This window comes from Trachurus trachurus (genome assembly GCF_905171665.1).
Source record: "Trachurus trachurus genome assembly, chromosome: 22".
NCBI classification, from domain to species: domain Eukaryota; kingdom Metazoa; phylum Chordata; class Actinopteri; order Carangiformes; family Carangidae; genus Trachurus; species Trachurus trachurus.
In genome coordinates this window covers 11,199,568-11,221,605 of record NC_139907.1, presented here as the reverse complement: position 1 = coordinate 11,221,605, position 22,038 = coordinate 11,199,568, and the positions used below count along the sequence as shown (strand labels likewise).

The window sequence follows — 22,038 nt, the reverse complement described above, 5'->3', positions numbered from 1 at the left end:
ATAACAGACAACTGGCTTCACATTTCAGATGGTCAAATACTAAATATCTGGGGGGGAAAAAAGTACCTTCTGCCTTAAAACCTTCTGCATCAGAGGATAAAAAGCTTAGATCCATCCCATTTAGCCACTGTTCAGATGGCAGCAACACAAACACATACAACAACCAGCAGCACAGAGATTCAGAGAGCAGAGAAACAGACTGACAAGAACACTTGTACATATATGATGGGGGGATTATGTGGAAACTGGGTTTAAATAAAGCTCCAGTGGGACAGCGTCCAAGAGAGAGACCTATCCCTCGGAGTGAACTGGTGCAGTAGGGGCTTAGAGGGGGCAGTGCCACAACACACTTCACTTCTCAATAATCCAGAGATATTACATAATGATAATTTCAAACAAGCACTCAGTTGAATAATTACACAACCCCCCCGAAAAATAAATTAGAAAGACCTTCATAAAATTTCCCAACATATAATAACTTATGTGCAAAAATGTGAATTTTAAAAAACTAAATGAAAACGAACACTGTCATCTTCTCCTCCCAAGCATCTCCTTCTTCACCTTCAGTTGATGAATCCTATCCTGCAGTTTCTCCTCTGATTGGACTTTGAGGAGCTCCACCTCCTCTAGGAAGTGCTGACGTTGCCTTGACGACTCCTCTTCCAGCTCCCTGCGACATGCCTCCAATTCCCGTGCAGAGATTCCCCTCAGTTCCTACGGTGGGACACGTCACGAGTTTAATACCAGGCTACGCGGGCAGTTGGGTCAAATCAAATGCTTACATTCAAAGCTTCTCAGAAAAAATCCAAATAAATAAATAAATACTAGTGCCTCCACAGACAAATACACCATTATAAAGGATGAACAATGACTCTGTGTAATCCCTCCTCTAATGGGTTGTGAGAGCAACGGAGTCAAGAACAACCACTTAAAGCAACTAGCGAGGCCGAGCATGGGGTCTTCATTTACCCTAGAGAAACCATAGATTCACTCTCTCTCACTCAGACACACAATGTGATGCTCCATCATGCATTGCACACCTGTAGCTGGAGTTGGTGTTGTCCGATGAGCTGCTCTTTCTCAGCACAGTAAGTAGAAGAGACCTCCTGCAGTGATGTGCCATGTTGTTGTTCAAGCTCCAAAACCTGAGATGGAGCAGGAAAGAGTACACTCCCTTTTTTACTCTGCAATTAAGAGATTAGGAAACCAAAATTATCTAGGGATGAGTGAGTAAGTACCTGTTTCTTAAGAGTCTCCAGGGCCTTGCAGTGTTCAGTATCTAAGGCCTCCTTTTGAGCAGCCAGCTCCATCTGTAAGAGAAAAATAATCATGAAAAAAGGCTGTCAATTACTTGAATTTCTTTTACTGAATGAAATTGGCAAGAGGTCTACCGCCTATTTTTATTTCCCACCTTGTGAACATGGCTGAGCTCTGCTGCCATGGCACTGAACTTCTCCACGTGAACCTGAGCCAGTTCTTTCCTCAGGTCCTCTCTGATGGACAGCTGTTCTGCAGCATGGCGCTCCATTAGCTGCTTACGTTCCGACTTCTGCCGAGTCACATCTTGAAGGTACCTCTCTTCGAGCTGCACCATTTCATCCCGCAGTGTCTGAGATGGAGAAGACAGAAGCCTTGTATGCACTGTAACACTTTTCAAAATGTGAAAATTTCATACCATAAAAATGACAATCACACAATTATTAAAGAATGATGTAACCCCATTAGGGACTATACTATTATTCATCAGAGTAATCAAATTTTCTGCATAATTTCCCAGAGCACAATAATAACTCCTAATGATACAATTAATTAAATCAGCAAAGCACAACCCATGAGCCTCCTTGCTACTGTAGCGAGCAGTGTTTGATGTGCTGAGTCTCCTACAGCACAAACCACTGTTCTGATGATCTCGCTTTAGTTTGACAACCACAACTGCCCACAGCTGATGGGAGGAAGTATTTTTAAAAATTTGCCAATTACTGATCATTTTTTTCTTTTAATCTTTAAGGTAATTTACTTGAGACACTTAACTCTAAACACTAAACACTTGAATATAACATGTGTAAGGCTTTTAAAACATTGCCCAGGTAAGCCGTGACATTTTATTTCACTTTTCTGTCTTCTTACTTGCACTTCCTTCAGGTATGTGGTCTCCAAAGTGTCCATATTACCCAGCATCCTCTTCTCCAATTCATCCCTCTCTTCCTGGTGTTTGCGAGTCAACTCAGCTTCAAGAGCCTCCAGCTGAGCCTGGTTGGTCTCCTGAAACACGGACTCCAGACTTTCGAGGTCTGCCTTTTGTTTGGCGTTAAGGGCTGCCTCCAAGGCAACAATCTCGGCGCTGTGTTTGGATTTGAGATCAGCGGCGGTGGCTGCAAGCTGATCTCTGTGACTGGCACTGAGTGACTCTAGCTGTGCTTTGTATTTGGCATTGAGTGTGTCCATTTCCTGGGTGTGTTTGTCAAGTAGCGTTGCTCTCTCACGATCCAACACAGTTTGATGTTTTGTCTTTAGTTCTGCCAGAGAGATTTCACATTTCTGGACCAAATGCTGCTCCAACTGTGCTTTTTCCTCTTGGAACCTGGACACAGATAAAACAGAATCCAAGATTATTGATAGCAGCACTAAAGCCTAATTTATTTTTTCCCCTCTTCAGGAATAGCATATCATTATTTATCGTTAAGTCCATAATACGTTTCTTTAATCTATAAAAACTTTGATCAGTTACTTTGGTTTAGCTAAACCATTGTTTGCATTAAATGAATAAAACAAATATTCAGTAACTATTTTCAATTCCTTAGGATTTTTTGAGGATAAAATCCACTCATGCTATACGACAACCGTCTACAAACCCCAAAGAAACTTTCTTGATATAGAATTAGAGACATGACTCAGGGGTGTACGATCTAAACTGATAAACCCCTCCAGCTTAAGGTTTTAACCTCAGACACATCTCACCTCTGTTGAGCTTCATGTAGCTGCTCTTCACTCTCCCCAGCAAATTCCTGTTTGTGTTTGGAGAGAACACAATAAGCAGCATGGTTTGAGATTTGCATTTAGTCTGAACTAAATCTGTGTTTTTAATACAACTGTATATTCCAATTCTCTCACTCTTTTTTTTTTTTTTTTTTAACAGTGTGATATATCGTTCTAGTAAGCAGTTAAGGTACCTTCTGTGTCATCCTCTTCATTTCTTCACCATGCTGTTCCCTCATGGCAGCCAGTCTGTTCTCCAGGGTGTGGATGATGGTCATCCTTGTCTGCAGCTCCTCGGCGTGACACCACAGCCTCTGTTCGACCTCCACCTAATTAAAATCTCCATTATCATGTCATCCATAAACTCAGTGTGTAGTTTGTCGTTTCAATTGTCTGATTATCTTTTCTTACCTCGACCTGCCTCGCGGCCTCCAAATGGACTCGGTTAAGATCTATGACAAAGAAAAAAAAAAAAGAGAAAGAAAAAAGCTTTAGCATAATTTCACAACAAGTGTTTTGAGCTCATATAAGTATGTGTAAGTGTAATGTACCTTGTAAATGGCTTTCAGAAAGTTTGGCTTTAAGTTGCTCTAGTTCCAAGGCATGACGTGTCTTCATTTCCTGCAGCTCTTCATAGTAATGGTCGGTGAGGTCTGAGCGCACCTAACAAACGATGTCATAAAAACTAGTAAATCAGAGAGTCCAACAATCTCCCACAGTATCATTTTCACTGAAACTGAGACATTAAAGGCTGAATGACTGAGTCTGTGTCTGACCTGCCGCACTTCCTCCTTAAACGAAAGACTTAAGGAGGATCGGAGGTTGGCAAGTTCTTCCGAGTGTTCATCCTCCAGCTGAAGGCGGAAACTGTCAAGCAACTCCTGGAGGAGACATAAAACAATACCTTTGATACAAAAGAATACCGATCACAAAAGCAATGTGGCTGAAAAGTGTAGAGCTTTTCTCAGCTCTTTTGTGAAACATAAATTAGAGAATAAGTTGCTTTTTTTTTTTTAAAAAGAAGAAAAAAGCAACTCATCTATTCCATACGGACATAATGAACTTTCATAGTATAAGTTAGAGAAGCTGAATGTTATAAAGCATCTTTCTTAATGTAGCTAAAAAAAAAAAACCATACTATTTAATCTGTTCATGTATATGTGCATCTTTACCTTGTGTTCAAATTTGAAGCTGGCATTTTCTTCAGCTTCATCTTGAAAAATGGAACTGATAGAGAAACCAGAGGCCCTGTTGTTATTCACAGAACTTAATATAAGATTTCAGTAATATTATTTAGACTTGGAGACTTCCTTGCATACCTGTCATTTGTGGTTTTAAGCACAGATTCCTCTAAAGCACCTTCTACCAGTCTTAGCTGGAGCAGAGCTATTTCCTCTCTGTGGCTCTCCTCTGTCACCCGCAACCGCTGCTCAAAGTACCTGAAGGACAATCAAATCAAGGTAAAGCATAAGTAATCTTGACTGGGTTCAGTAAAAGGAAAATGAATGGACTGTCAATCCTATAAACGTATACACGACATGCTGAGCAAAACACATCTGTGATGAAGAGTTTCAATCTGTTTCTATTGCAACCATTTGACATTGTAGGCAAAAGACTTCAGTCAGAATAAATGCACAAAGACGGCATGTGTTCACATACCTCCTCAGGCTTTCCAGCTCAGCCTCATTCTGCTCTTTGATTCCTCGTTTTTGTTCATTAAACTCTGTCTTAAGGCGTTCGATGTCGTCAACACGAGATGAGCGAGCAAGCAGCTGCTCCTTTAGCTCTGTGTGACAGAACAAAAGGAATAAAGGAGATGGCCATACACAAATGCAACTAATGTTTGGGAAGATGTTGTCAAACTTTCTTCTACACATCAAAGATAACAGCCTTTTTCTACACCTTGTACTTGTGAAGTGTTGAATATCTTTACTGTGTAATGGAGAAGCTACAGCAGCGGGAAAATAAAGTAATGTTAAGTAGATTTCAGGTTTTTGTCAATCTCACCTCCCAACTCTTGGCGACTAGCCCTCATGCTCTCCAGTTGGGCCCATAGCTGACCTACTTCCTGCTTAGAGCTCTCTTTCAGCGAAGTCTTCTCCTCTTGTAGACGCAAAACCTATGTGACAGAAGAAACTGCATTTTAAACATTATGAAAAAAACATATTGTATTAGGTTAAGATTTGAAGACGTGTGTTTTCCATTGTTTTCCCATACTGGCTAAAATAATTCAACATCTATAAATATATAGACAGAATTTTTTTTTTTTTTTTTTAAATGATGACAACTTTTGAAAATCCTTTAACACAATGATTTGTAAACTGAAATGAAAAATAAAAAAGACATCTTGACTAAATGTTTCCAGTGAATTCACCTCTTGCTGCAGTTGCTGCTCCTTCTCCTCTAGGTGTAGTACTCGCTGCTCTTTCTCCTGCAGCACTGCCTTATGACTAGACACCAACTCCTCCAGGGAACCTAATCAGCATTCACAACATCAGGAGCACATGATGACAACTTCTATAAATAAGAGCATTAATTAAATACAATGCAAAAGTTAAATGACTATAACCATGCAAATTCTTTAATGACAGAAATTGGGGAATCTGAAAAAATTAGCCATGCCCATCAGCATCAAATAAATGCCAGTATAAAATTTGATGCATAATATAAAATTGAAATAAAACAAACAGCATTTTTCATTTTAAGTAACATTGCAACTCACAAGCAGCAGCATCTCTGTCAGCCCAGGCTTGTTTCAGCTCCGCCTCAAGGTTTTGGTTGTCGTCCTTACCGGAGGTCTGGACTTTCTCCAGCCTCGCCTGTGACTCCCGCAGCTCTGACCGGGTCTGTGACAGAGCTACCTGGGCTTCAGATAGAGCCGTGTTGATCTGGGAGAGGGAGGCCTGTGTGCTGGCAAGCTCTGCCTGGGTGGCAGCGAGGCTGTTCTGGGTCTCCGAGAGAGATGTGCGGAGATTTGACTGGGCGCTCTCAGCCTCTTTCTCCCACTGTGACCTTAAAGCCTGGAAAAAACAGGGGCAAAAGAGAGCATGATCATCTCAGACTTCTAGTACAATAGAACTAAAATATGAAATATCAATTATAACATTGTTCTTAAAATTAGTCAATTAAAAATACAGAACTAAAGTTATTAAATGTTATATACAGTATGTATGACAATTTTCCACAAAGATGTACCTGTATCTCTCTGGCGTGTTTCTCCTGCATGGCGGCTCTCTCCTGAGTCTCCCACTGCTGCTTCAACTCATCTGAACACACACACAAACAGAGTTCACTTGTGTCAAAGAATTTGAAGGTTGCATCTGTTAATGTGCTCTCCTTTTCACAGAGCTAACTTCTAAAGAATAAGGGTGACTCATCCACGTCCATAATGGTGCACACGTTGAGTGCACCCAAGGCAAACATGAACAAGAAAAGCACTCTGGTCTGGACTCACCCATGTCTCGTTGGTGCAGTTCATGCAGTCTCTCCAGCTGCTCTTGGTTCACCTGGGAGCTCTCCGGCTGGGACATGTGGATGTTGGTCAGGCTCAGACGTAAGGCTTTGAGCTCGAGGGTCTTCTGGGCCTTAAGGAAATCAAAGCACAAGGTATGGTTTGTGTTAGTGAGTCTAAAAGTGGCTGCATGCTGGTGGGAAACAAGGGTTGCTATTATTTTTTAAAAATTAAGTTTTTATAACCGGAGCAAACTAGAATAAGATTAAAATTCAAAATCCAGCCCAAATACCAGAAAATATCAGACTATGAAATGGGACAGCTAGAAGTATTATAGCACTGCATGCTGTGGTTTAAAATGCTACACTTTGCTAGTGTGTGCTGTTTATATATAGTATACCTGTGACTGCTGCAGTTCAGCCTGGTGGGCAGCCTCCATGCTCTCTCTCAGCTCTAGAGACAGCTCTGTCTTCAGTCGGCTAAGCTCCTCACTGTGTTTGACAGTCAGCTCCGACACCACACGCTGGTGCTCGCGTTCAGTCACCTGGCAGGTAAAGGAAAAGAATGAGATTTATGAAGCTGAAAAATATCTAAAAATGGCACACGCATGCAAAAAGATAACTCAAAATTAAGTCTATATACTCCTAGCATAGCACTTCACACTCTTTGTGAAGACAGACGACAGTAAAGTCTCCCATTTCTGATACCTGTTTGATCAAGCTGATCTGCTTCTTTTGTGCCTCCTCCACAGTAGCATGCTGGTTCAGCAGCTCTGTCTCCAGATGGGTTTTCAAGTCTGAAATCTACGTAGAGAAACAGATCGATTAAATGAGGAAACTTTATTTCAATGACAGATGTTGAAAAACACAGTATATATGCAATGGGATATGTATAATATATATAGTTCATATAATAAATGTGAGGCAATCTGTGGACTCCTTAGAGTTTTAAATAATACAAATATTTATATTTAACTTCTTAGAGATTAACCACATCTCTGTAAAACTGAGGGTGTAAAGCTCCTGTATTTTGTAAAATCCCACCTCTTTTTGATATTTTGCCATCAGGTCTTTCAGCTCCTTCTGGTGAGATGTCTTCAGCCTCTCTCCAACCTCTTCCACAGCCAGGGCCTGCTTCTCCAGGAGAGCCTTAACCTCCTCCTCCGCCTCCCTCCGCTGCTCCTCCATGAGATGTCGCACATGGAGGAGCTCCTTATCCTTCTCCTGGCTCTCCTCCTCCCATTTCTCCTTCACTTCAGTCAACTGCAACAACACATTTGTACATCATGTTAATCTTTGGGCAATAGTAGGTCAAACTGATTTGCTTGTGTGGATCTGAGCAACAGTAAATCAGCTGCACATCGTCCTGACCTCAACGTCCTTGGCTTTAAGCAGGTTCTCAAACTGTTCAAGTTCCTCCTCCAAGACCTGTTCCATTTTTTTAATCCGCTCATCCATCTCTTCCTCTTTCCTCCTGTGCTCCTCCCTCTCACGTGCTGCCTGGACCTGGGCCTCCTCCAGGTTTGTCAGGTTTTGCCTCAGACAGGACATCTGAGATCCCAGTTCAGTCTTTTCTTTCTCAGCACTGTCCAGCTCTCTCTGCAGCCTCTCCATCTCTGTCTGGACATTGAGAACCTGTGTACATGCTGCTTCAAGCTCCTTCAATGTTTCATCCAGCTCCGTATTACTTTGACTTAATAAGGCAGCCTTAAGCTTCGTTTTTGTCTCCTCCAGCTCTGACATGAGATGGTCACAACGGGCCTGTGAAAGAGAGGGGAAATTTTTGTACAATGCATTTTTTTTTTGAATACTACATCTGCTGTATAATACTATTTCTATCCATCCAAATCAAGCCGGGTTAAAAAAAAAAAATGCACGCTGTGACGCACATGTTTACATTCTTCTTTAACCATTAGCAAAAGCACACTTATGTTGGTATACCTGAAGTGTTTGCATCTGGTTGTCATCGCTGAGCTCTGGGCTCCGTCTCACAGAGTCTGCACTCTGCTTCATCTCCTGCAGAGACGATACGAGCGGCTCCTGCTGTTTTTGATGAGACGGGAGTGCAGCCTCCTTCTCCTGCTCATTCTCAAGCTCCCCTGCCAGTTTATCTTCTTCCTCTGATGGAAAGTTATCAGCGGCGAGCAGGAGAGTTTCAGCAGCGTCCTCTCCCATCCCCGTTACTACATTTTCTTCCCCTATTTCTTCCATTAAGGCACTGTGCTTGTTCTTCAGGTCATCTGGGTCAAAGGCTTTTAGGTTCAACTCGTCCTCAAGATATCTCCTCTTCTCTTTTTCCTCTTCAAGTTCCCAGAGAGCTTGTCTGAGTTCCTCTGTTACCTGAGCCCACCTGAGTACACAAACATATAAGATATTGCATTTAACTAAATATGTATTGGGACATGTGTATTTAATGTATTACAATTTGTAGGTTATAAGTGACTGAAGAGCATAAGCAGCAGTTAAGATTTAAACATGTGCACTGTGCTTTTATTAAAAAACTCACATTGTTTGAGAGGAAAAATATTATGATGAAAAATTGGAGTTGCCACAGGCATAAGAAAGCAAAGCAGAGACATGTGTAACAGAATAATACAAACACTGATCCGGACACACAATCAATTCCTTACCTGCTCCTGGCCTCCTCTACCTCTTCTGCACTCCTAATGACTTCCTCCTTCAATACATTCAGGTCTCTGTCCTTGAGAGCCAGTTCCTCACGGAGCTCCCCACACTGCTGGTTCAGCAGCTCCTTCTCTAGGTCCGTCTCCTCAAACTGCTGCTCGGACAGTTTACTCATCTCCAGGTCTCCAGAGGCGGAGTTCTGAAGCCACTGGGACGGAGACTGAGGGTTGGAGACATCGTGGAGGTTGTCGTATTCGTCGAGGTGGCGGTGTGAAATCGACAGCAGAGGTTCATCTCCCAGCACTTCGCTGTTCAGCTCGAAACTATGAAGAGAGACACAGATAAATTGGAGGGGATTTAACGAGGTGAGAAAACACTCACAAGTGATGAAACCTGCTGTAATAGAAGAAAATACCCAAGATGGAAATAGATTCTGCAACACACATATAGACCCAATTACAATGTGAAGTAGTCTAACCTGTGGTCGGCAGAGATGTCCAGCTGACCGCAGTGTTCAAAGCTTTCATTGACTAATGAAGACTGGGAGTGTGCACGTGGAGCCGAGGACAAGTATCTCTCCATCATAATGTCCCCAGGTATTGATACATTCATACTGTCCTGATCGGGTCCACTCTCCAGGTTGGCTTCATCTATGCAAAAACTGTCATCGTAACTTAAACCAGCTTTTGCCATATTCTGCCAATTCTTAGATGCTTTGAGTCCCATAACTTCTTCCTCTCTTTCTTCCAACACCCGCCGGACTCTCTCCACCTCCTCCTTATGCTCCTCTCTGAGCCTCTGCATCTCCTCCTCCTGTGTCCGTCTTTCCTCCTCCAGGCTCTGGAGACGGAGGGCTGAGGTAGCCACCTCCTCACTAACTCTCCTCCCGGCATCTTCTTCCTCTTGAACCCTTTTCCGCAGCTCGAGCACTTCTCTGTTAAGTTTTTCCTTCTCCTCTTTGTACTGCTGCATCTCAAGGCACTGGATCTGGAGGTCTTGCAGTTGTGCCTGCCTTTCTTTCCGTTCCTCCTCATTGCTTTTCTTCTCCTTCTCCAGTATAGAAAGCACATGTTGGTGTTTCTCCATCTCCTCCGCTAGTTCTGCACATATTCGTTGGTTTTTCTCCCTTTCCTCTTCCAGCTCGGCCTTCAGTTTGTGCAGAAGACCGTCCATCTCAGTGTCGCTGTCGGTGCCGAAGACTTCAACATGTTCTCCAGTACCCGACCCCTCTGATGGTGCCTCTTTATGATTGAGGTCTGCATCTTGGGAGCAGTGGTCAGGCTGAGGTTGCTGCTGATGAGTGTTAAGGACTTCAGCCCTTGAGTGACTTTTGATGCGCAGAAACTCTACACTGGTCTGTGTGAAAGACAGTTTGAAGAATACCCAGTTTCAGTTATTGTGCATGTGAATTGTGAAATGCGTATTTTTAGGGCACAAATAATGCTGATACTCCTCTACGGATTAGGCTTTTGAGTGGCACCGACCTGCTGGAGCTGTCTCTGCAGTGCCTGAATCTGTCCAGTTAGTGACTGTGCCTCCAGCTGTACCTGGTCTCTGCTCGCCAGGGCCTCCTGCAGGCTGGAGCTGAGCTTGGCGATTATCTCATTTCGCTTCTCCACAGCCTGTTGTAACTGCTGTAAATACAAAGTATGAGTCAATTTTATAGTCATGCACACAATATAACATACATAACTGCAGCATACTTTGAGTATGCAATGCATTTCAAACAGTTCTACAATTAAAAACGAATTATTTCCTGTGTTGCCCCACTGACCCAGAAGATACAAATGCTATAAGACCGACTTCCTCATTGATATAAAAATATTTTGCCATGTGAAATACTGTTAGACTGTGTGGGTTAAACAGGGTATCCTCAGGTCATGAAATAGCCTTAAATAGGTTTGACAACCGACACATTCATGTTACAGATGAACTACGCTGCATTTTCTGATAAGTGCAGCCATGCAGAAGAGGAGACGGTTACATTCCCCACGGCCTGAAGATAACGGAAACAGAAATTTACAAACCATTGTACCTGAGGCTATACAAGACTTCCATTGTCTTGGCGGGTAAACAAAGCATTAAGATAAATCAACCCGTGTGACCAAGCATATCCAAATACACTACAACATGGTATGTAAACAGAAGCACTGATTTACAAGATCAGTGTGAGGGACCAGTCTCCACTGTGTGTTTTTACGTTTCTGTGGATCTAAATGCTGCATATGCTTCATTACATCAAACCCACCTTCCCTTTGCTAGTCCTATTTAGTCAAACATCCGCTCACTTAAGATGATAACAGCAACTAAACTGTGTGTGTGTGATTTAGTCGGATGCTTTAACATGCTCCATAAAAAACGACATATCCTAAAAATGCGAGAAATCCTTTTTTCAGTGTCATGTTAAATAACTGATTATATATATACCTTGAGCTGCTCTTTGCCAGTTAGCGCAAGTAGCTCCTCATCCCTCAACTCTTCAACAGCGGACGGGCTTCGCTCCAGGATGGTGGGCTGATCCTTCTGTCGCTGGTTCTGCTGAACCTCTGATTTCTCTGGCTTTTGGGATTCCTAAACAATTAAACAGGTAACTATGTTAAACAAGTATTATTTCAACTATTGTAGCTGACACTAATGCAAAAAGAAAAAAGAAAAAAACTCAGTGTAGTCAGTGCCACAGATATGATCATACATCTGATATGGTGGGTGAACTTTCCCTTTAAAAAGGCAGTAAACAGTGCCACAGTTAATCCTGGCCAGGTTGCTATGACAACATGCCCTCCAGGCAATGAGATGGTTAGTGACCCATTTCTCTAATGTATGTTTACCGAACAGGGGGCACGGACCACTTGTTAACGCATAGAGTGAGCAAACAAAATTAGACAAACTGTGGAGGTCAGGCGGCGTGAATGCTTGAATAAAGTCCTGTAGTTAAGCAAATGTGAGCTGCATGACCCATCTGGGCCCTTTAAATTAAACCTACAGTCTTATGAGTCCACACATGAATCAGATCTCTTCAGTTTCCTCCACAAACACCATTACTGATGTATGGCCGACGCCGTCTAAGCAGTGAGTGACGTACCTCATGGTTGTTCTTGCTGTTCAGCTCTGTGTCGCCGGCCGATGGAGGTGTTGGTTCTACGGGACGGCCTTGCGTCGCGCCGTCATTCTGCGCGTCAGTCTGGCCCTTCCTCTTCGCCGTCTTTTTCGGCGCCCCCGCACCGATGCTTTTCGCCCGTTTCTGTCTGAAGCTAGCAAGCTGCGCAGGAAGGACAGCGAGAGGTAGATGGATACATAGGTCAGGACCGCTGAGCACCACCACACTATGAGCATGGTGAAGCTCAGGGGTCAAAGGTGAGAGAGAATCACAGTCCAGACGTGTGTCCTCATTTGAAGAAAATAAGGGTAATTAAAAACATCACTGGGCAAAATATGAATATGCAAACAAGTTGCTGACAGTTCCCACTTTAGAAATAAATTTTAAAAAAAATCACAGGCCTTTATTTTGATGAGTCAGAGTTGTGCAGTAAAAAAAAAAGACAGTGTCCAATGAAGCAAGAAGAAATCCCAAACTCACACCCAAAATAGAGTACACCATAACCTGACAAGTTCAAAATGAGGTGATGAGACCAAATATGCTCAAATCTCCAGATAGCAGCTCCAAGCCCGTGAGAAATGCAGATTTTAGAGACACGTATTAGACAGCCTCTCAGCAGACCAGAAACAGAGCAAGGTTAAAGATTTAAAAAGAAAAAAAATCCAGCTCAGTCACTTCGCAGTTTCTGCTTGTAGAAAAATCTAAATCAAAAGCCAAGAAGACAGGTAGATGGGAGCATTTTGTAGCAACACAGAGTCTTCTCTGAAGTCATGACAAAGGGCAAACATATCAAGAGTGTAAGACTGAAAAGTTCATTCTCAGAGAAAAACATCATCCTCAATCAAGCCAGGATATTGAGCTTGAAATCCAGAGAGACCGATTTGGTACAAATCCACCTCAGGCCGTTTCTCTCTGCAACACACTCCTCCTCTTTTCAACGCTCTCTCTCTCTCTCTCTCTGTGTCTGTCTGCCTCTTCTTTAAGCAGCTTAAATCAGATTACAGCGGTTCACATTGTGACAGAGACCCTCATCAAGCCCTCCATCAATAACTGACAGTCAGTCACCGACTCGCTTTCTCTTGCTGGTGCTCAGACCTGTCAGTTCTCCCTCATCGGGTCCAGCTGCTGCTCTACTGTCCAGTTGTAGATCCTACTGTCTGTGGGGGAGCAGCACATCGGGGCCGAGCCTCTCATCCTAAAACCCACTGCCACGGCCAACGCACGGAGCAGAGGGCTCCACAAACTCTGGAGAGTGGATAGCATGTGTCTAGGCTATGGAAAGAGGGTGGAGACTGGAAGATGCACTCACATAGAGAGGAGGAGACAGAGCTCTGTGTGTGGCGAGCAGCATCAGAGTGTGCATGCTCAATTCAATTTGAGATTACATGTCCTCGGGAGAGCTACTTGTTGCTGAGTGTGATGAGTCACATACATGTGCATGGACATATTGTGAGTCCATGTGCACCAGTATTTGTTCTGATGTTACATGCCTGGTCATAAAACCACATTGAAGGTTTTTATTTCCAATTTGCACTGTGCCATCAATGTATCCAACCATTATATCATCTTTCTTATTGGACTCCTTTTCTTTTTAAAACACTCATTCCCTCAACTCCACCACAATTAAATCTTTCACGTTATTCATCTGCTTTCTTATTTACCAAAAACCCCACCCTTTGTGTTCTTCCATCACCCTATTCACCACCTCCGCCTGCCACTACACACACACACAACACATCACATCTTCAAAAGACACATCAGCCAGATGAACTGTGTTTAGCCCAAGGCTGCTTCCGCACCACTGAAAGCCTGACTAACCAACAAGCTGGATCTCACTGTGGCCACATCAGATGTCACTAGACTGAATACTGCTATTGTTTTCCAAACAATGTCAATATAAGACAGGGTGAGGCCGTGTTGGGAGATCATTTGTGCCGGTCTCTGTATAACAAGTTTCATACATATGCGTTATGCTTCCATTGAGGCAGAGAAATCAGAGCTTCTTGATGTACCGAATACAGTAAAGGCAAGTGACAGCACTGCATTACCATGGCAACACCATTCATGCAAGATGCAAGTGCAACATATCTAACCTTACCAAAACTCATGGGCTCACTGCACCACCTGATGGACGTAAACCAGCATGACAGTGCAAGGTGCGTAGCTCTTTATATTAAGACATTCAAATTATGAACATAATGCAGATTTGATTTTGAGCTGTGCATCATTCATTAAAGAACAGAGAGTGGCTCATGTCAAAAAAGTGACAGCAATCATATCATAGTGCAGAAAAGCAGAGGAAAGAGCTGATTTCCCACTTAAGAGAAAAAAAAACAAGAAGGGTGAAATCCCTCATTTCCACAAACCAATAATCCCATGACAAAGTCAAATATCTCAGCCTGTCACCAATTCCATTACTTACCGACTGGTTTCGTGGCATGTTGGAAGATTTCTGTCGTAAGGAATATCAGTGGTTCAGTTTGGGTTGTTCTTTTAATAACGTGCACTTAAGTTTAACCTTTAACAACCAGCCATTACAGCAGGGTTGGTACGGTTTTCAAAAAAGTGTTTGCGTGTCATCTTGACAAACTGTGATCCTGAAGTCATCTACAGAAGCAGGAATAATTACAGAGGCGATTTGGAGTGATAAGGTCACAACTGTAAAAGCTGTTGTCAAAAAACTATAAAGCTGTGTAGTTGTGGTCAAAAGGTGGGTGTGGTCCAACAAATGAGTCCCAAGTATTCATCTCAACAATGTATCATGGTCTATTCAGTACTCATCGTCTAGATCAGATTGTAAACATGTTCAAAGCTGAGTGGTCTCCAGTCATTTGAGGGTGACCTAGTTTTGAACCTTGCTTTCAGACAACATGTCCTGGTTACCCATATGGGGCAACAATGCTTGATTATTGACCCATTACTAATATAGCCTCTCACTGAGGTAAAATAGCAGTTTGCTTTCCCCACTTTGGCAGCGGCACACTGATACATCTCAAGTATCGATTTGGGATACTTTATTATATTATGTCCTGGCCTCAGATAGCTAAATCAGTTATAATTACAATTGCCAACATCCAACTATTAACTTAGGAATCTGAATAAGAAATGTTAACATTTTCACATCTGTAAGACAGAGACACAGTAGCACATTTTATAACTATAAAATGTGACTGGGTGTTGGCGAAAGTTACAATGGCTGCTCAAAATCAGAGTGTGTTGCGCACAGCCAGAGGGTCTTGTGCATATCCATATGTAAAAGAGTTGTTTTCCAACAAACAAAAAAATCACTGCGACGAAAACATTGGCTGCACCTGCACTGTGCACTACACTATTTCAAATGTGTTTATTTTACAGATAAGATATGATCTCCCTCTACTCTGCAAAAGTGCATCGCTCTATCCCTGCTGGACTATTGTGTGTTTGCGAAGTGCTTCAGTTCATTAGCCGATTATCCAACTCCATATATATGTTATTGTTATCGTTAGCTCAATGCAACCGCTGCTAATGTCCAAACCGCCACATGTGCGCGGCAAACGTGTAAAGTTGCAGGTAATCAAAATTTAACGGGTAGTTCGAATCCATGGCAACGAGTAAAACAAAACAAACGTTAAGAAAATGTGGAGGTTGGAGTAGTTAGCTGTGGACATTCACAAAGCTATGACAAAAGAGTTAGCTAACTGCTAGCACTAGTATTAGCGTGCGTTAAATATTAGCAACAAACCTTGGCTCTGCCTGCTTCTACTTTCCTCTGACGTTCATCTTCATCCATGTCTTGGTTTGAGTAAAAGCATCAAATGTTTAGGACAGGAGTCCTACTTCATTTTCAAAAAGCGCAACTTCCAGCATAAGTTCGCTAAATCTAAAAATCTTTGCGCTATTCTTGAGACAACTGTCAACAGATAATATTCAATATGGCCGCCAAGACATTTCGACTCCGCCCTTATCGAGTTTCCTAGAATGAACGGACGAATCAAATCATCACAGTCAACGTCTTCAGCCAATGGCGGTTGCCTCCGTTTAACGTATCCCCGCGTCACCGCCAATCAAACATGTTGGATTGACGGGTGTTGTAGCCAATCAGCGAAGACCAATACAACACAAGTTTCCATTCACTTCTGCTGTGAAAGTTACCGTAATAGCCTACTTCACTTGCTGTGGAGGTTTTATGACATATAGGCTAATAATAGACCAAGGACATTACAAAAGTGAGGATGATTTCAAATAATAATGCCGTGAATCTCCCACTTTACTTGATAGCCTACAAGTGCAGTTGCTAAGTAAAAGAAACACACAAACAAAAACAGTTCAAATGGGTAGGCTATTTGGTTATCCCATTCTACATGGGCAAGTTGGTGTTCCAGATATCTTGGAGAACCAATGAATGCTGTCTCCTTTATGATCCCAGAATGTCTCTGTGATGTTGAGATGTCTCTTGGGACTATGCCATCTGTTGTAGGCCTGGGACTCGTTCCAAAGGGTGTAGCAGATATCTGGGGTCAGTGTCATGAACAATGCATTTTGGGGCTTGGTTGTAGGCCCTGGCCTATTGGATAAAACTGAGTAAGAATCTAATCTAAAATGCCCAAAACAAATTTTGTATAGGATAATTTACACAATTTAGTAAATTCAACGCTACATTTATGGGTCATTCCAGAATTGGAGGACATTTCATGTCCCACCCATTCATTTTCAATAAATCATGCATGAAATTCCAAAACTTGCATTTGTGGTGAAAATTATAATTACTCTGAGACAAAATATAAATATAGTTATACAAAAACTGGTTCCAAAATATTATTTAAAATACAAAATAACTCTTAAGCACCCCCTAAAATGGCCTTTTTCTCTTGTCCCACCCTCTTAATGGCCAACATGCATGTCAAATAAAGCGGTTAAAATAAGTTTAAAATTTTAATTTTTTTGTATGATTTTGTTGATTTATGTCTTTTGTAAGTGTAAAAACACTTAGTTTAATCATAAACATATTTTAAATAAAAGTAATTTTGCACTATAGTTGTGTCCCACAACATCCACGCAACCCTGTTACCAAAACCTTTTTAGCAGAGAAGAAGAAGAAAAAGAAGTGTGAGACACATGACACAAAATAATTTGTATTATCAAACTGTTAGATAATAACATGGGTAGACACAAGGTAAGTCCTCTCTTCTATTTTTCATATTTTTCATATTTCGTCTGCCCTGATTGAGTGCGTCACTCTAACCAATGCAACCCTGTTACTCATATTACCAGAATAAGGCAAAAATATTTTCAAAGTTTTCTTTGTTCCTTTAAATAACTAAGTTTGTTCTCAACCTTACAGTAACATTACATTCCATAGCTAGCATCTTTCTTCTGCTAAACAGCTAACATAAGCATTGATTTGCAACCCTGTTACTTGCAACCCTGTTACTCCAGAGTAACAGGGTTGCGATTTATGTCATAATCTACAATCAAAAGCAATTAATCTATTCAACCCTGTTACTTTGTTCAACCCTGTTACTCTAATTTCAACCCTGTTACTGTGTAATTTATCTTAAAATTATCTTAAATGACTGTATCAGCTCATGAGGGTTTATCCTATTGTCATTTTGGTAGTGTGTATGATTATATTCATTATGTATTTTGGCAAATATTTATAGATAAATACTTATATAATACCTTTACAGGTTCCTGAGTATTGGTAACAGGGTTGCACCAAGCAGCACACACAATATATAAAATATCTAATAAAAAGTGTCACTTTGAGTCCTGAGCTGGCCAAACATAATTATTTGATGATTAATTACCTGTATTTCTTAAATATATAGCAGAAAATGATCAAATAAATAGTAAAATTTTGAGGTGTTTCAGTCCTTAAATGTCCTCCAATTCTGGAATGACCCTTATATAATCCCTAACCACAGTAGCTAATTCTTTGTTAGTTGTAGGTTACTTGTAATAGATAGGCTAGGCTATGCATTGGCTATATCTAGGCCTACATATTTATATATATTGCAGTATGAAATTATAGAATATATCCAAGCAGGGTACTTGTGTCCAGTATGTAATGGCGATTTGAATTTGAAAGAGTCCCTGCCTCTTCTCTCTCAGAAACCATCCAGGCATACCAGTCATGGTTAAGTGGTAAACAGGTGTGTCCCCTGGCAACCACTGTGCAACTTTGGTCTTGACTCAAACACACAGCTGAACAGCACAGTTTGTGTGACTCCAAATGCCAAGATTTCAGGTAAATTGGATATTATACGCATATACACATGTAAGTCTGTGTCTAATATTTCAACTGATTATTGTCATTTTCTTAGGATGGCAGCTCTGTGGTTGATCAGATGACAAGACTCCAACTGAAAATACTGGAGAAAGTGGGTGAAACATTTAGTCTACAATTTATTGCTCATTGACTTTGACTTTTTCAATTAGAATTTTCAAATACAATAGTTAATCTGCTCCTCATTTGTCTGCTTAAAATCATAGAAAATAACTCATCATAATCTTCAAGGATCATTCTTTTCTTATATCATTAGAGACTGGAAAACCAAAGGCACAACATGGATGACAGAGCAGAGTCTGCCCAGTCTGCAAGTAAGACATCAAATAATTCTTTGTGATAATAAAGCATTTTGAGTGTTTATCTCCAGTGTAAAACGAATAACTTCCAAATATGTCATTTAATCATAAATTTAATCTGCAGTAAATGGATATGATGTTGAGCAGCAAGAGGGAAGGAGTGTTGGGAGCTGATGAGAAAGGCAAAAAATAATTTTATGTACTCAAAAAGTAGAAACAGTTAGAGCAATTTAAAAGTTATAAACGGGTGACTGTAAAAAAAATAAAAATAAAAAAAAATCCAAGGTTTAGTTTGTGAGAAGATGAATTTCCTTGCCCAGGAAGCTACAACGGTGAGATGGATGCACTGCACCGTGCACTGAGGAGAAAGCAGGACCTGCTGCAAAGACTGAGGGTCAGTACAATTGGTGTTCTTATTCACATACTGTTTATCTACATTCAGAGAAATTAACAAAATAAATAATTAGAGAAATACGGATGAAATTTCCAAGAACAGAGAGCATTGAAACAAGTGTCTTCAATTTTTGTCTTTTCACTTGTCACTGTGTCAATCCCTGTAGGAGCAGCATATGTTAGAAGATCTCAACAGACCTCACACCTGGGGAGGGTCACAGAGACGGCACCAGTCACATTTTGTTGCTGCCCCTCCACCACCGCTCCCACCCATGGTGCCCACCCACGTCCACCACCCAGAGCCTGTTCTGCCCATCCTGCCGCCTCCACCCCCTGCTGGGCCTCAGCCTCCGCGCATCATTCAGCAGACTGTGAGACAATCAACTTTGTATCCACATGGATGGTTAAAATAATTATTTTCCTCTTTCTCCCTCCTTTTTATCCTCTATTTTTGTTCATCAATTTATTTGTATTTGCTATTTGCTATTTGCTTTGCTCTTTTCGTTGTGTATTTTGGCTGTGAAGTGCATTGAGTTGCCTCCGACAGGAAATGTGCTACATAAATAAAATGCCTTCTTCATGTGTAAGCCATTTGTTGCTGATACCATTACAGAATCACAATGAGACCAAGAATAATTAAAGGTTGAATATGGAGAATGCTTAAATTTTTTCAAAATAATACATTCACAGGGTGTTCAGAGGGGAGCAGAATAGTAGTATTTATTTTCCATAAAATGTTATATTTAGTCTGAATTTACTAATTTAAGAAATTTTGACGGGTTCAACAATGACTTCCTGTTTACATTGTACCAAAAGTAGCCAGTTTGCTAAGACTCCTTCCGGTTGTGTGCATTGGTTTTCAACAAAGTCTTTTATAGTCAAACGGTGGATCAATGGACGTGTGTATTTGTGTAGTCAGGTCTGTCATAAACAAGAGATTATGGTTTACGGGGCTCGTTTGTGTAGTAATTTATCTATCACAATTAGTCCGAAGCTGTTTAATGAAGACAAAAACGAAACATAAGGTAAATATCCCGCATAGTTCTCCTCTGTGCTGCCATGGATGTATTATAATAGACCCATGTGTGCTCCTCTGATCAGAGTGGCGTCCCTAGCAATGGTGTGTCATACTTAGCAACGGTCTGGCAACCGACTGATGGAATTACTTTTCTGTTGTTGCAATTCTTATCTTGATCAATAGATGGTGGTATTCGGCTCATTCTCCACTGACTTAACATCAACCTTCCTCTCTCTGTCTCTCTCTCTCTCCAGCTACCCCAACAACCTGCAACCATCATACAGCAGCTGCCACAACAGCAGCCACTGATTGCTCAGATTCCCCCACCTCACCCATACGCTGCTGCACCACGTTCAGGCAGCATCAAGGAGGGTGTGTTAATGCAAACAGGCCTAGATATATCCTATTTAAGTCTCTCTATATAAATACTTGTATGTATGTCTTTTTGTATGTTAGACATGGTGGAGCTGATGCTGATGCAAAATGCCCAGATGCACCAGATTATAATGCACAATATGATGCTGAAAGCCATGCCCTTCTCACAGGTATACAAACAGACACTCTCCGACACAATATAGAGTAGGCTACAGGCATTATGTTTTGACCCTTCTCTGCCTTGCAACAAAGTCCCAAATCTGTATTTCCAGGAAGGCTACCAGGGAAACCCTATTTTTGGACGACAAGATGTCAATCCACGGGGAAGTGCTGTCCATCATCATCATCACTACGGTCCTAACCATGCAGCACCATTTCTGCCCCCCATCAGCTACCCCACATGGATATCAGGCGTGTCGTCTGTCCCAGCAGGACCAGCTGGGCAACACCTAACCTCCTTACACCATGCATCAGCACCTATTACACTCCCACCACTCAATACGTAAGCATCTGTAACGGCACACAATATTCTTCAAGTATATGTGGAGTATACAGTAGGTTATACTAACAAAACATTTGTCTGTTCATATGTCTTTACAGGACTCAAGTTTCTCTCTGAAGGCCTCTGCTGTTTCTTAATTTAAATGGATAAGAGTTTTTTGTTTTTGTTTTAGTTTTTTTGGAAAATGGTGTAGATAATTCCAACCTGAAGTGGCCCACAAAAAACCTAAGAGGGACACATGGCACATGCACCAACAGAGTGCATTTCATGTAAACATTACTATTATCCTTTACGGTTTTCAAAATGTGTCATTTGAATAAATCCAGTGTAAATATACACTACTGCATCAAACCTTACTTATGTCAATTCTTGTATTGTATTGTATTTTATTAGCACATGAAATGTGGAACAACATACAAAGTATACAGTAGATAAAGCAAATGTGCAGGAGAAACCAAAAGAAAACCCTAAGGGCTTGTCCTAAAGATAAACATTCAACATAAATTTAATTTACAAGAAATTCTCTTGTTGAACACTTCACTGTGAGCTATCCCCACTGACAAATGGCGTTTTTTGGTATGTGAATAGATACCATTATATTTTTACATTTTCCCAGTATATAGGAGGATTATATTTATATATCATATATCATATTTTTATAGATAACCCAATACCCTATTGCAATTTTTCATGAAATATTAAGTCAGTACAGAGCTTAGTGTGATGCTGATCCTGAGAGAAGGGATGCATATTTGCAGAAAAACAGAGAGAAGTAACATGTGTTGCCAGGAAAAGTGAATAAAGTGAGAGGATTATGTGAAAAGGGGAAGAGAAGGAGACAGGTATATTTGAGAATATGCCATTGCCTATGCCAGAACAGAGGGCAAAAGAAAGGAGACAGTGTTGCCTTTCCAAAAACAGCCACAAGATGTCCCGCTAGTCCACCGCCACCTCGATCAAAAATGGATGCACTTCTGGTCTTGATTGGTGTCACCAGTCCCCCTCTCTCCTCCCTTTACTCTCAGACAGCAATGTATA

At 41.3% G+C, this 22,038-nt stretch overlaps 2 protein-coding genes across 3 annotated transcripts in view; one reads left to right on the top strand and one right to left on the bottom strand.

The window, feature by feature from the left end:
* pcnt (pericentrin) overlaps nucleotides 1-16,016 on the bottom strand; it is a 33,202-nt gene extending 17,186 nt beyond the window's left edge. For both annotated transcript variants that reach the window (XM_083997831.1, XM_083997832.1), the window contains exons 1-29: nucleotides 15,870-16,016; nucleotides 12,134-12,310; nucleotides 11,479-11,622; nucleotides 10,536-10,685; nucleotides 9,530-10,407; nucleotides 9,057-9,374; nucleotides 8,368-8,776; nucleotides 7,798-8,187; nucleotides 7,471-7,689; nucleotides 7,135-7,230; nucleotides 6,828-6,971; nucleotides 6,431-6,560; nucleotides 6,172-6,242; nucleotides 5,699-5,996; nucleotides 5,351-5,451; nucleotides 4,984-5,095; nucleotides 4,636-4,762; nucleotides 4,296-4,415; nucleotides 4,149-4,203; nucleotides 3,753-3,857; nucleotides 3,528-3,639; nucleotides 3,388-3,428; nucleotides 3,171-3,305; nucleotides 2,959-3,005; nucleotides 2,128-2,581; nucleotides 1,412-1,609; nucleotides 1,239-1,310; nucleotides 1,041-1,145; nucleotides 562-714 (exon numbers count right to left, since the gene is read on the bottom strand). In XM_083997831.1, the coding sequence (XP_083853957.1) occupies nucleotides 562-714; nucleotides 1,041-1,145; nucleotides 1,239-1,310; nucleotides 1,412-1,609; nucleotides 2,128-2,581; nucleotides 2,959-3,005; nucleotides 3,171-3,305; nucleotides 3,388-3,428; nucleotides 3,528-3,639; nucleotides 3,753-3,857; nucleotides 4,149-4,203; nucleotides 4,296-4,415; nucleotides 4,636-4,762; nucleotides 4,984-5,095; nucleotides 5,351-5,451; nucleotides 5,699-5,996; nucleotides 6,172-6,242; nucleotides 6,431-6,560; nucleotides 6,828-6,971; nucleotides 7,135-7,230; nucleotides 7,471-7,689; nucleotides 7,798-8,187; nucleotides 8,368-8,776; nucleotides 9,057-9,374; nucleotides 9,530-10,407; nucleotides 10,536-10,685; nucleotides 11,479-11,622; nucleotides 12,134-12,310; nucleotides 15,870-15,917 (5,409 nt within the window). In that variant the 5' untranslated portion in view covers nucleotides 15,918-16,016. The remainder of the gene's footprint in view (nucleotides 1-561; nucleotides 715-1,040; nucleotides 1,146-1,238; nucleotides 1,311-1,411; nucleotides 1,610-2,127; nucleotides 2,582-2,958; nucleotides 3,006-3,170; nucleotides 3,306-3,387; nucleotides 3,429-3,527; nucleotides 3,640-3,752; nucleotides 3,858-4,148; nucleotides 4,204-4,295; nucleotides 4,416-4,635; nucleotides 4,763-4,983; nucleotides 5,096-5,350; nucleotides 5,452-5,698; nucleotides 5,997-6,171; nucleotides 6,243-6,430; nucleotides 6,561-6,827; nucleotides 6,972-7,134; nucleotides 7,231-7,470; nucleotides 7,690-7,797; nucleotides 8,188-8,367; nucleotides 8,777-9,056; nucleotides 9,375-9,529; nucleotides 10,408-10,535; nucleotides 10,686-11,478; nucleotides 11,623-12,133; nucleotides 12,311-15,869) is intronic.
* Nucleotides 16,017-17,285: 1,269 nt separating this feature from the next.
* Nucleotides 17,286-20,951, top strand: cUnh21orf58 (chromosome Un C21orf58 homolog; the record flags this gene model as incomplete). Its single annotated transcript, XM_083998560.1, has 8 exons — nucleotides 17,286-17,300; nucleotides 18,451-18,507; nucleotides 18,670-18,727; nucleotides 19,033-19,106; nucleotides 19,273-19,476; nucleotides 20,378-20,495; nucleotides 20,580-20,668; nucleotides 20,751-20,951. The coding sequence occupies 8 exons, from the start codon at nucleotides 17,286-17,288 to the stop codon at nucleotides 20,949-20,951; spliced, it is 816 nt and encodes a 271-aa protein (XP_083854686.1).
* Between the last annotated feature and the right edge of the window lie 1,087 nt (nucleotides 20,952-22,038).